Source organism: Cricetulus griseus (assembly GCF_003668045.3).
Source record: "Cricetulus griseus strain 17A/GY chromosome 1 unlocalized genomic scaffold, alternate assembly CriGri-PICRH-1.0 chr1_1, whole genome shotgun sequence".
NCBI classification, from domain to species: domain Eukaryota; kingdom Metazoa; phylum Chordata; class Mammalia; order Rodentia; family Cricetidae; genus Cricetulus; species Cricetulus griseus.
The window spans coordinates 103,193,685-103,206,963 of NW_023276807.1; the positions used below are offsets into that span (position 1 = coordinate 103,193,685).

A 13,279-nucleotide genomic window follows, 5' to 3' on the forward strand; every position below is an offset into this window, starting at 1 on the left:
TATTTCAGAACTACAACCAAAGAAGAAAAAGGCTAGGTGGCCCAAATCCCTGGACATAGTACCAAGCCTCGCCTCACACTATGTATCCCTGTTGTGGGGCTGATGGAGAGAAAGAAAAACCATGGTGACCAGGAGACAAGGACCAACACAGCACACAACATGCACAACAGATCAGATCAAAGGGAAGCAGGGAAACAAAAGCTTCTCCAGAATTTTTGTAAACTTAGCTATACAAAATAGAACTAAAGACATCTGTAAATCCAGAGGCATCAACACAGAGAACAAATGGTCGGTCAGAAATCAGAAAAAAGTATCTGCTATGACACACCTGAAAGAGGGATGCTGTGTGGCAGTGAGGAAACCAGAACACCAGCTGTGCATTGAGGCAAAGGAAAAACCAGGGAAATTCTTAGGCACCAAAAAAGAGCACACAGCCAGCAGGGGCCAGGTTTTGCCTCCCAGGTTAGCAAGATGTGGGTTTCTGTGTTGGAAGGGTACACCTTAGATGATGTACATTGTGTACATTAAGTCAACACTTCTCTGGAAAGACTTTGGTCTTTGTGGTGCTGATTCTAGACCCTGGGATAAATTCTAAAGAAAAAAAAAAAGGAAACTGCACAAGGTTAACTTAACATAGAAACTGAAAATACAGAGTAACTAGACTATGTCCTGTGACACAATACCATTTCAATTAAAGTTGTGGAGTTTTTTTTTTTTTAATTTTTAACTTTGTGTGAATGGGTGCTTTTCCTGCATGTGTGTTTATGTACTACATATTTGTCTGCTGCCCATAGATGATACCAGAAGAGGGCATTAGAGCCCCTGGAACTGGAGTTCCAGACAGCTATGAGCTGCCATGTGAATTGCACCCAGGTCCTTTGGAAAAGCAGCCAGTGCTCTTAATCACTAAGCCATCTATCCAGCCCATAGAGTTGTTTTAAAAGAATTCTGTGGAGAAATGCTCACAACATGTTTTTAGTAGAAAAATAATCAAAACTATTCATAAGTGTGGAAAGTTTTTATTTACTTCTTTTAGTCTTTTTAATGTTTTCTAAAGTTTTTACAATGAACAGAGACCACACTTACAATTAGAAGCAAAAAAAAGAGGGATTTGTATAATTTGTACAGCAAACACTTCTGCAATGTCCAGGTTGGGAGACGGACTTGAGTGGTTTTCATCTTCTGACAATGGAGTTGACACCAAAGAACAATTTGAGTCAGGAAGCTAAGGCTAGGTGGGAGAAAACCAGCTTTTTTAAAATGTCAACTTTTGCAGGGCAGTGATGGTGTATACCTTTAATCCCAGCACTTGGGAGGCAGAGGCGGATGAATCTCTGTGAGTTCGAGACCAGCCTGATCTACATAGAGAAACCCTACCTCAAAAACCAACCAACCAAACAAACAAACAAAACCAAAATAAATAAATAAAGTCAACTTTCCTCCAAAAGGTTCATCTCTGACCACTGAACAGATAGGCAAGAAGCTAGCAGAAAGCAAAGAACCAAACAATACAGGTTCCAGAACATTCATTCAGCAGGGTCAGTGCATCTGTCCTGACCAACGACAATATCCTGCCACCCTGGGTGCTGGTGCTGGTGGAATCAACCAGGACCAGAAGACCACCTGGGAAGGGGCTTCTCAGTAGGGCCCACACTCTCAGCCTTAGGTCCATCTGCTTCCAGCATGTGTTGCTCCCCTGACAACAGCAACCCTCCTTCCCTGAAGTGGCCATTTTCTAGCTGACTAACCACACACACTCCAGGGAAATGGGGGACTCCAGCCCTGAAGGCAGGTCTCTTGCCACAACTCCCTACTGTTCTGCCATTTGTAGCTCATACATGGTAAGGCTCACACATGAGATAGAAGCCTGTTACCACAGAACCTACCAAATTCATTATACTTTCCATGTCACATACCACAGGAGGAACAGAGGCACCTGCCAGATGATGGGTGAATCCCATGATCAAATCATAATAGCAGTGAAACAGATCCTGCTGCTTGCAGAGAGTGAAGGTAACTGTTCCTTTGAGGGACACCAGGGAGAGGCAGACATCAGCATTGGAGTTTGTCTCCCAGATGCAGAATTAGAGGAGACTCACGACCCACTTGTGATGGATAATCTTGAGTGTCAACTTGACTGCATATGGAATGCAACTGAAACCTAAGATGCTGAGCACTCCTGTGAGGGATTTTCTTAGGTTATTTGAAGCAGGAAGACCCATGCTAAATGTGGGAAATACCTGGTTGCAGCCCACATAGAAGAGCAGAGAAGAAAAAACCTTGCTTTCAGCCTGCTTGTCCTCACTCTCGCTGGTCATCTATCCTGTTGCTGAGGCATTCCTTCAACTGTGTTAGAACCAGCTTCTTCAGGATTGCAACATGAGCTGAAGATCAGCAGTTCCCCAGGAATCCTCCAGGACTACACCCCCAAACTGCTAGAGCTGAGACATCCCGCCTAGGGACTGAACAACTATCAGGTTCTCAGCCTTACCAGCATGAGACAGCCGTTCCCAGAGTACCCAGACTGCACCCTATAAGCCAATTTAATAAATCCATATATATATATATTACACACACACACACACACACACACACACACACACACACACACACACACATATATATATAATATATATATATATATATATATATTCTCTCAGTACTGTTCCTTTAGAGAACCCTAATAGACCACGCCTGTGAATGAGACCATGTATCATGAGAAAGCTTTGTCATGATATTGTCTCACTAGCCAGACCTCCTGATGTCTCACTCTGCATTTCAGCAAATGTTCTGCCTGTGTGTGGCTGGCCTCTTGTCTCTGCTTGAAAACACACTGCTGTATCATCATCTCCTTGTAGGCCTGGAGGACCTGTCACATCCATCTGGTTCCTGGGTGGGTTCCGGCACCTGGCTTGGCCCCTGACAAATGTGTTCATGACACAGAACACATGACCGGTGCTCCCATGCTGGTTCTGCCAGTGCTGGAACAGGAGTGACAGACAGGTAGCTGTAGGCTGACCTCTTCCAGCTCCCTAAAGCATGGTGCTGAGCCAACATATGGCTGTCTGAGGTCCTGGCCTCCTGCCCATTGTTTGCTCTTCAGACCCTTTTTATCTTCTAAACAGGCTTCCTGGAAGGTGGGAGGTCTTCTGAGCCACTAGGTGGCTTTTCTCACCTTTTCATAGCTGAGTTTTCAGTGTATGCTGAGCTGGACTGAGTCTAAATGCAGAGGCATGTTGTGAAGGGCCCTTCCCAAACTGGGAGAAGCTTCTAGATGGTTTGCTGGCTGTTACCTGGACAAACAGGAAAAAGAGCAAGTCAAAATTAAAGAAAAACACATACGTCTCCTATCTAGGAATTTTTAGGATTTTTGCATCAGCCTTGTAGAAAAATAATTCACTCACCAATAAACTGAGCCAGAGGCCTCAAGGTAGCCATTGGCAGCCATTGGGAAGTTAATTCATTCCACTTGACATGGCTACGATGCTGGGGCTGCCTCCGAGAAAAGGCTTTATGGAACAGGAGAGACATCTGCAGCAGCTGTCCACAGTGGCACCATCTACAACAGCCCGAGTGTGGGTGTAGCCCTGCAGACAGCAGGGCCTGACTGAGTGCACTCCGGCCCAACCTTGTCTGGGCTCTGCTTTTCGGTAAAGGAAAGGGGGGATATCTCCAGAAAGTTCTGGTAAGGTCTTGGGCTAGAGGTCAGGAAGCAAGTTGGAGAAGAGGATTTGGAGCTCAGAGTCATCTGTCTAGCATCAGGAGTGTGCACCCTGAAGTCCACCTCTGGGCCATGAAACTTTAACAACTATTCCCTTTAGACACAGAAGAGAGTAAAGTCCCTCTAGACAGGCTTCTTTACATCTGATTTGTTTAGATTTGTCTAAAAAGCATGCAAATATTCTATGTAATTATAAAACTGAGTTAAATATAAGTGGTAGCTTCTATAAATCTAATACAAACTTAAACAACTGCACCAACAGAAACAATTTGAACTAACTTTAGTTCTTGTTTGCTTGGTTTAGTTTTGAGACAAGTTCTTGTTCTGTAGCCCAAGCTGGCTTCAAATTTGCCATTCTCCTGCCCCAGCCTACAAAGGGCTGAAAGTACAGGTGTGTGCTTGACAAGGCAATTGACTAACTGCATATTAATGGATTATGCCCTAAGGATAGAAAATTACTTAAAAATCATAGTCAATATGAAAAAGTTGAACCCCCTCATATAAAAACTTGTAGGATGTATGTAACCTCAGGCATGTGGAAAACAGCTAGTTGCCATATAACCTGCATGTTCTACTCTTGGAAACCCAAAATAATGAAAACACATGTTCACACAAAACAGAAAAAGAATTTCACAGCAGCATTATTCTTGACAGCCAAGAAACACCCTACACATCCATCAACTGTGAAGGGAGAGACATAGCATGGCCACTATTCACAGTGAGGGTGACACAGCTGTAGTGAAGTGCCACCCAAGCTGCTGTGTGGATGGCCCTTCAAAACACTGCTCATGAAAAGATGAGGGACATGGAAGGGCCTGCACTGCATGACTTATGCTCCATGTTCACAGTCAGAAGATCATAGGTGCCAAAACAGATCAGAGGTTGCCAGTGGCTAGGAAGTTGGCGGGTTAGGACCTTCTGTCACAGTGGCTTCTCTGGCCACAGTTACAGTCCAGCACCACAACCAGTAGCAGAGCAAAGAACTATATGGTGAGTGGGGAGCCTTTGAATTTATGACAGACATAAGACCCTGACCAGCTTTCCCACATGCTTCCAGGGAAGGTGGTGACCATTTGCTGCCCAGGAAGGGATGAGGGATAGGAAGGAGCTTCTGTCCATTCCCAGGAGCTTCTGCCCCCTGGTATGAGAATACCCTCCTTCTACTTGCACCCTACCTTGTCCTTTGCTTTGTCCCAACCTGTACACACCCATCTGTGTTGGATTCCAGGACCTCTAGGTGGAGATCCTCCCTCCCTTGCCCAGATAGATCTCCATAAAGTAGGGTTCTGGGGACATCATGACAATGTATGACCCACTCAGTCTAGCCTGGCTTCTTTGCCCCTCCTCCTACCCCCAACATTAAAGACATAGCAGATCATACAGTCAACATCAGCAATGCCTGTCAAAGTCTGCTATGGACAGAACACTTGGGTGAGAGGCAGTGTAGGGGACAGTGTAAGCCACGCCTGCTAGAAGCTAGCTACAGGTGTGCCTGACCACACCTGTCAGGGCGTGGTCAAGGTGAGGTCAGGATGACGCATGATAGGGTTTTAAGGGGCTGCAAGGCACATGGGAGCCCCTTCTCTCTGGCCTCCCTGCCTTGCTGCCCCTGGCACACTCTGGCTTGAGTTTGGCTGTTGTTTGTCTAAATAAAGATATCTTAACCTTACAGGCTACGAATCATCTCGTATCAAGGCAGAGAGAGGAAGAAGCCTCAGCTCTAAAGGAACATATCTACTCTAGAAACCCAAAGTTCCACCCCACTCTGAATCACCAGACAACAACAGGGAGGGATGAGCCACAGGGAGCATGGAGAACACAATGTTGAGGAAGGACAGGGGTCATGGGAATACTGCCCAAGAATTTGCCCAAGGGTACTCAAGAGTTCAGCATGGTTCTGTACACAGTCATGGTTTCTGTGAACCTCTTTTCACTGTGTGGGCTCAGCAGGTATGGTAGTGAGCAAAGATCAGTGGTCTATGTGCTTAGTTACCACCTACACCCATTTACTACTGTAGTCTAACCATGGACGACACCAGGGTTGGAATGAGCTACCAAGATGAAAGGGTGCCTGTGCCAACATTACCTGAAAAATGCCTCTGAAGATCATTGGTAGGCAGCTTAACTTACTGTAGGATGGGTATCTCCAGGGGTAGTCCATACCTCATCCTTTCAGACATCAACCATATACCTGCCCTGGATCCAGAACCTGTTTGATGGCCAAAAAACTTGACGAGGGAGCATCTCAGCACTTTGAGAATCAGCCAGGACATGTCCTGATTGCAAGAAGAGAATAAGTCTGGTCCCTTGAACAGAATTAGCCCTTACCTGGAACCTGACAGGTGCTGGGGTTCTGTCTGGGCCATGTCTTCTCTTGGACTATCTCCCCTGACCACAGAGGACTTCTCAGGGTCCTGATTCCTGGTCTCTAGCTCTGGCTGTCTTTTGACCTCACCCTCTCCTTGCAGCCTGCTTGCTGTATCCACTTGAGGCCCTGAGGTATGTGCCAGGCACTTGTTGGGAGCAGGAGCTTTGGGTTCCTGTCCACTGGAGGCATCTTCTGCAGGCAGAGTGACATCAGGAGAAGACCAGGCCTCATCTAGTCTCTCGGGTTCCTTGTCACCAGCCTTGGCTAAGCTTACAGAAGGGTTAGAGGCACTGATGATGCTTCCTGGACCACACTTCTCCTGTAGGTGCTCCACCGCATCCTCCCTGCTGTCCCCACAGCTCCCACAGCACACACAGGAGTGGAGGAGGCAGTTGGTGGCTGCAGTGCCAAGTTTGTGTGAATTGTCCCCTGTCCCCTCTGCCCTGGGCTCCAACGGGGAAATACCACGGTCTGTGGCTTCTTGGGTTGCCACAGCAGAGTCCAGGGAGGCGTGAGACTTGGGATTGAAGATGACTGTGGCTGAAAGTTTCATGCCCCCGGTCCGGTGTGCAATCATCTCAGCTGTCTCAGCATCATCTGTGTTCACCTCCCAGCCGTCCAGGTATAGCTGTGAGTCCAGGCAGCTGCAGGAAGTGGAGCCCACAAGACTGGCCAGCTTTATCTTGTCGTCCTCAATGTTGTTGTTGCTCCAGTCTTCCTCCTTTACCAGGGATGGTGCACCGACTCCCACCTCTCCACTCTGGCTATCCTGCCCTCTCTGCTGAACATTGCTCTGCATGCTGCCTGTCAACTCAAATGTATCCCCTGGGGATTCTGACCTGGCAGGAGACTCTGCCACTTCCACATCATCCATGAAGAATACCCTTTCCTCCTCATCACTACCTGATTTCAGTCGGGCTCTGGCTGGAGAGGCTTCCCCTCGGGGGCTGGCCTCTGTGCCTGGCCTATGTGCTGGGGACTGGCAGGCACTGGGCGGTGAAAGCAGAGATGACATCTCGTCCCCAGCCCTGTGGACCATGCGGCTGAGCTCCTCCAACTCCTGATCATCATACTGCATTGAGCAGGCCAGTTCTGCCTCTGAGTTGCTGGCACTGGCTGAGAGTGGCTCCTCAGGGGGAAGGGATGTAGAAAAGGTAGGTGCTAGGGCACTGGGTGCCTGGGTGTCTGCCCGGATGGGGAGCTCCACATCCTGAGAAACGCAGAGGCTCCGTTCCAGTGTGTGCAGCTCCTCCTCAGTCAGCGCCTGCAGCAGATCCCTACAGGGTCAAGACAGAAACCAGGCTGAGGGCCTCAAATGTCACAGTAGCCTGCTAAGAGCAGAGGCTCCCCCGAAGCTGACACCCATACTGAGCGCTCAGGCAGCAAGCACTTGTACTTGGCACTCACTGTGCCCTCCACTTCAAAAGGAAGCTCTCTTCTACGTCACAGGGGTGGAAGTATAAGTAGCTATAATTATATTTGTAAACTATATTTAAAAATGAGATTCTGGAACCTCTTACTGGAAATGTTAAAGCCCCAGTTAGTCAGGAATATAGTTCAGTGGTGAGCATCTGTCTACCATGCATAAGACCCTGATCATAGGAACATTGTGACTATATTAATAAAAGCTTTTAAAATATTCTTATTTTATGTGTATGGGTGTTTTGCCTGCATGTATATATGTGCACTATGTGTACCTGGTTCCCATGGGAGCCAGAGAGGGAATCAAATCCCTTGGAAATGGAGTTACAAATGGTTGTGAGCCACCATGTGGATGCTGGGAATCAAACCTTGGTTCTGTGGAAGAGTAGCCAATGCTCCTAACTATGAAGAGCAATCTCTCCAGCACCAATAAAAACTTTAGAGCAGGTGTTCTCAACCTTCCTAATGCTGTAACCCTTGGATACAGTTACAGTTATGGTTGTGGTGACCTCAACCATAAAATTATCTCATTGCTACTTCATAACTTAAATTTTGCTACTGTTATGAATTATGTGCAGGATATCTCATATGAGACCCTCAAAGGGGTCACTACCCACAGGTTGAGAACCTCTGCTTTAAAGAATAATATCAACTCATATATTTGTTTACCTAGGAACTTTCACCTTTTAAAAAAACAACTAAATATTACTAAGAATCAGCCATATGCCTGTCAGGTTCTGGACACCAATAACCATTGCAGGGAAAAGTCATGCATGGCCTAGCCTTTCTAGGGTTCTCTTCCAGGTAGGTGAGGCAGATATAAGCATTTGTACAACAATGTACATTCTACAGTAATGACAACTGCTAGAAAGGGAATACAATCCAAGTAGAGAGGAGCAGGGCACCTGTCTGAGTTTGGAATGGTTTCCTCAACAAAGGAACTCTGGGTCTGACAAATGGGGAACCTGCATAAGACCAAACTAGACTCCCTCATATATAGTCAATATATGAGACCACTGGCAGTGGGTCCAAGATCTAACCCTAATGCACAAACTGACTTAGTGGAGCCCATTCTATATGGAGAGATACCTTGCCCAGCCTAGACACAGGGGTGTGGGGGTAGAAAGGTGCCTTGGTCCTGCCTCAACGAGATGATGGGTCAGTCCTAGTAGACTTCCTAGAGGAGGCCTTACCCTCTCTATGGTACAGATGGGAGGAGGGGGAAATAGGAGGAAAAGAAGGGAAAAGGAACTGGGATTGGAATGTAAAAGATAAACTAAGAGAGAGAGAGAGAGAGAGAGAGAGAGAGAGAGAGAGAGAGAGAGAGAGAGAGAGAAGCTGAGACTTGAACATGCAGCCTGGTTTAGCCTGGTTTTGTGACAGTGACTAGGATGAGTCTAAGGCAGGGCCAACAGGACAACTGTATATTGCTCTCTCTACTGGGGAAATCCAGAATTCACTTGAAGTTTGAGTCCCCTAGTAAAGATTCCAGTACATCCATGGACAGGCAGAAAGGTCCATGTACTTCTCAGAAGTGTAAGGAAAAAAAAAAAAAGCCCAGTGCCAAGTGCAGAATTCCTTTGAACTGTTGGCCAAGAAGATCCAAGAGACCATCAAAATAACTCAGGCTCTTGCCATTGCTTTTATTTGCCCACCAGAACTTTATGGTAAGACCCCATTGCTGAAGACACCCAGACTTTGGTCACAGGACAAGGAGAAATCAAGTTGGAACTGAAAAGGGAGCTCCTCTCTGTTGGCTAGCTTTTATAGTGCCAGAAGGTGCTGTGCAGTCTGGTGGGGGAGAAAAGTCCTCAAAGTCTTAGCCAGTTGTGAACTCTGTGAGCTATAATAACAACCAGACTGGCATGATATATCCAAGGGTGTAACAAGTGGCATGGATGTTATGGAGACAACTCATTTTTTTTTATTGGATTTAAGTCCTGCTCCACAGGAGGAAACATATGCCTAGTATGGTAAATCGAGCCAAGAATTCGTGACAGGAGTTCAAAGGCCCTAGGGGCAAAGTTACTAATATTATTCTGATAAACGAAGTAAACTAAATATGTACTATGTACTCATAAATTAGTGCAGCTCTCAGTCCTCATCAAAGCAGTAGTTGAGCAGTGGACAGCGGTTAATACAGACTCACAATTGGTCAGTGTGCAGAGAGTAAGTGTCTGTGGACTGCTCGGCCATAACTGGGATATCTGTATGGCCCCCTGCTCCCTCAATGCTCAGGGAACATCCAGGTGGAGGGGGAAAGAAAGGTTGCAAGAGCCAAAAAGTCCAGGAGGAGATGGGGGTGAAAGAGCATCTTCTGAACAGGACAGGACTGCTGCACTTACTAACTCTTAGCAGCTGGGGTTGCCTGCATAACCCAGTCAACACTCCAGTATGAATGAGGGAGGGGTATACAAACCCTAACTCCTGGCTGAAGTAATACTAACAGTTGATGACTGCTAGGGTACAGAAAGCCAGTTTTCTTCAAAGTCCTGGTAGGTTGACTATGCTCCGGCAGATGGCCCCATACCTATGAGCATATGGGCAGTACTAATTATATTAGGTATGTTTTAAAATAAAGACATGAAAGTGAAAAAAGGATGTGTTGGGGGGTACCCAGGGGAAGGTTTAAGAGCAGGTGGGGGCGCATGTGATCAAAATACATTGTATACAAGTATGAAATTCTCAAATACACTAAAATAGATTTAAAAAGAACTGTGAGGAGGCTTCCTGAGTTTCTAAACTCAAACACACTCACATGGACAGTATCTGTACCCCAAAATAAACAACTAGGACCTCAGGCATGCTCCCATGCCTTCAGTCTCCCTAGTTGCTGCCACCTTGACTCTACATCTACAGGCAGATATGGTTTTGCCTGCCTTCAGTACCTAGAGAAATGAGAATTTGTAGCCTACAAGTTCTCATGGCAGGCACTGTTCACTGACATGTTTGTGTAGAAAGTAATTGAAATTTGAATTTCAGATTTCAGAAGTATTGTCAGTGCATGTAAATATGAATAGTTTTTGGTGCAAGATAATATATAAAAGCTAGGTGTGATGACAGATGCATTTAATCCCAGCACTTGCTTGGCAGAGGCAGGTAGATCTCTGAGTTTGAGGCCAGACTGGTCTACATATTGAGTTCCAGGACAGCCAGAGCTATACAGTGAAACCCTGTCTCAAACAAACAAAAAGATTATATATAAAAATACATGTATATATGCCATTATGTGGTATATATACAGTGTAAATATGTAGGTGTGCATCTAGAATATACTGACATAAAAATATTGTTTATCTGAAATTCAAATTTAACTGGGCACTCTGTTGCTGTATATCTGCATCTGCTAACTTCAATGTATTAGTTTGCTTTTCTTTGCTATGACAAAACACCCTGACCAGAAGCAACTTGGAAGGAAAGGGTTTATTTGGTTTACACTTCCATGTTATAAGTCCATCATTGAGGGAACCTTGAGGCAGGTACTGAAGCAGAGACCATGAGGAACATGCTTGCTCAGCCTGCTTTCTTATACAAACCGGGACTACCTGCCCAGGGGTGGCACCACTTACAGTGGACAGAGTCTTCCCACATCAGTCATCAACTGAAAATAAAACAAACCCACAGATTTGTCTACAGGCCAATGTGGTAGAAACATTTTCCCTATTGGGGTTCCCTCTACCCTGATGACTCTAGCTTGTATCAAGTTGACAAAAAACTAACCAGCACAAGATTAACTCATAAGGTTCACTGCTATAGATCATTCACTCTCAAGGCTACTGTCTCCTATCTTGTTTTTTTTTTTTTTCAGATGTTTTTTATTTGAATTAGAAACAAGATTGTTTTACATGCCAATACCAGTTCCCTCCCCCGCTCCTCCTAACCTGCCATCCCCCTCAACTAAAACCCTACCTATCACATATCCTTTCTGCTCCCCAGGGAGGGTGAGGCCTTCCATAGGGGGGGTCATCAGAGTCTATCATATCCTTTGAGATAGGGCCTAGGCCCACCCCCGTGTGTCTGGGCTCAGGGAGTATTCCTCTATGTGGAATGGGCTCCCAAAGTCCATCCCTATGCTAGGGATAAGTACTGAACTACTATAGGAGGTCCCATAGATTTTCGAGGTCTCCTCACTGAAACCCACATTCCTGGGGTCTGGATCAGTTCCATGCTGGTATCCCAGCTATCAGACTGAGGACCAAGAGGTTCCCGTTGTTCAGGTCAGTTGTTTCTGTGGGTTTTACCAGTCTGGTCTGGACCCCTTTGCTCATTATTTGTTCTTCTCTGCAACTGGATTCCAGTTCAGTTCAGTGATTAGCTGTGGGTGTCTGCTTCTACTTCCACCAGCTGCTGAACGAAGGCTACAGGATGGCATATAAGACAGTCATCAGTCTCATTATCAGGGGAGGGCATTTAAGGTAGCCTCTCCTCTGTTGCTTAGATTGTTAACTGATGTCATCTTTGTAGATCTCCAGACCTTTCCCTAGTGCCTGATTTCTCTGTAAACCTAAAATGTCTCCCTCTATTATGGTATCTCCTTTCTTGTTATCTTCTATTCTTCCCCTGACTCAAACTTTTTGCTCCTTCATGTCCTCCTCACCCCTCCTCATCTCCCCTCTCATTCTCCTAGCTCCCTCCTCCTGTGCTCCCAATTTGGTCAGGAGATCTTGTCCCTTTCCTCTTCTCTAGAGGACCACATGTGTCTCTCTTAGGGTCCTTCTTGTTGACTAGCTTCTCTGGTGGTGTGGATTGTAGGCTGGTAATCCTTTACTCTATGTCTAAAATCCACATATGAGTGAGTACATTACATGTTTGTCTTTTTGTGATTGGGTTACCTCACTCAGAATGGTTTCTTCTAGTTCCATCCATTTTCCTGCAAATTTCAAGCTCTATTACAGAGCTATAGTCCTGAAAACAGTTTGGTACTGGCACAAAAATAGGCAGGTAGACCAATGGAATACAGTTGAAAGCCGTGATATTAATCCACACACCTACGAACACCTGATTTTTGACAAAGAAGCTAAATTTATACGATGGAATAAAGAAAGCATCTTCAACAAATGGTGCTGGCATAACTGGATGCTCGCATGTAGAAGACTGCAGACAGATCCATGTCTATTGCCATGCACAAAACTTAAGTCCAAATGGATCAAAGACCTCAACATAAATTCAGCCTATTAGAAGGCAAAGTGGGAAATAACCTTGAATTAATTGGTACAGGAGACAGCTTCCTGAACATTACACCAGTAGCACAGACATTGAGATTAACAATTGATAAATGGGACCTCCTGAAACTGAGAAGCTTCTGTAAGGCAAAGGACACAGTCAGCAAGACAAAACGGCAGCCCAGAGACTGGGAAAAGACATTCACCAACCCCACATCTGACAGAGGGCTGATTTCAAAAATATACAAAGAACTCAAGAAGCTAGTCTCTAAAACACCAAACATCCAATTAAAAGGTGGGATACAGAACTAAATAGACAATTTTCAATAGAGGAATCTAAAATGGCTGAAAGGAACATAAGAAAGTGTTCAACATCCTTAGCCATCAAGGAAATGCAAATCAAAACAACTCTGAGATACCATTTTACTACTGTCAGAATGGCTAAAATCAAAAACACCAATGACAGTTTATGCTGGAGAGGATGTGGAGAAAGGGGAACACTCCTCCACTGCTGGTGGGAGTGCCAACTTATACAGCCACTTTGGAAATCAGTATGGCAACTCCTCAGGAAAATAGAAATCAGTTTACCACAAGATCCAGCAATTC

General features: G+C 45.5%; 1 protein-coding gene across 3 annotated transcripts in view; it reads right to left on the minus strand.

Annotated features, from left to right (window-relative positions):
• The window catches only part of Zfyve28 (zinc finger FYVE-type containing 28), a 44,701-nt gene that overhangs the window by 16,080 nt on the left and 15,342 nt on the right, over positions 1 to 13,279 (minus strand). For all 3 annotated transcript variants that reach the window (XM_035453463.1, XM_035453462.1, XM_035453461.1), the window contains one exon: positions 6,050 to 7,366. In XM_035453463.1, coding sequence (XP_035309354.1) covers positions 6,050 to 7,366 — 1,317 coding nt within the window. The remainder of the gene's footprint in view (positions 1 to 6,049; positions 7,367 to 13,279) is intronic.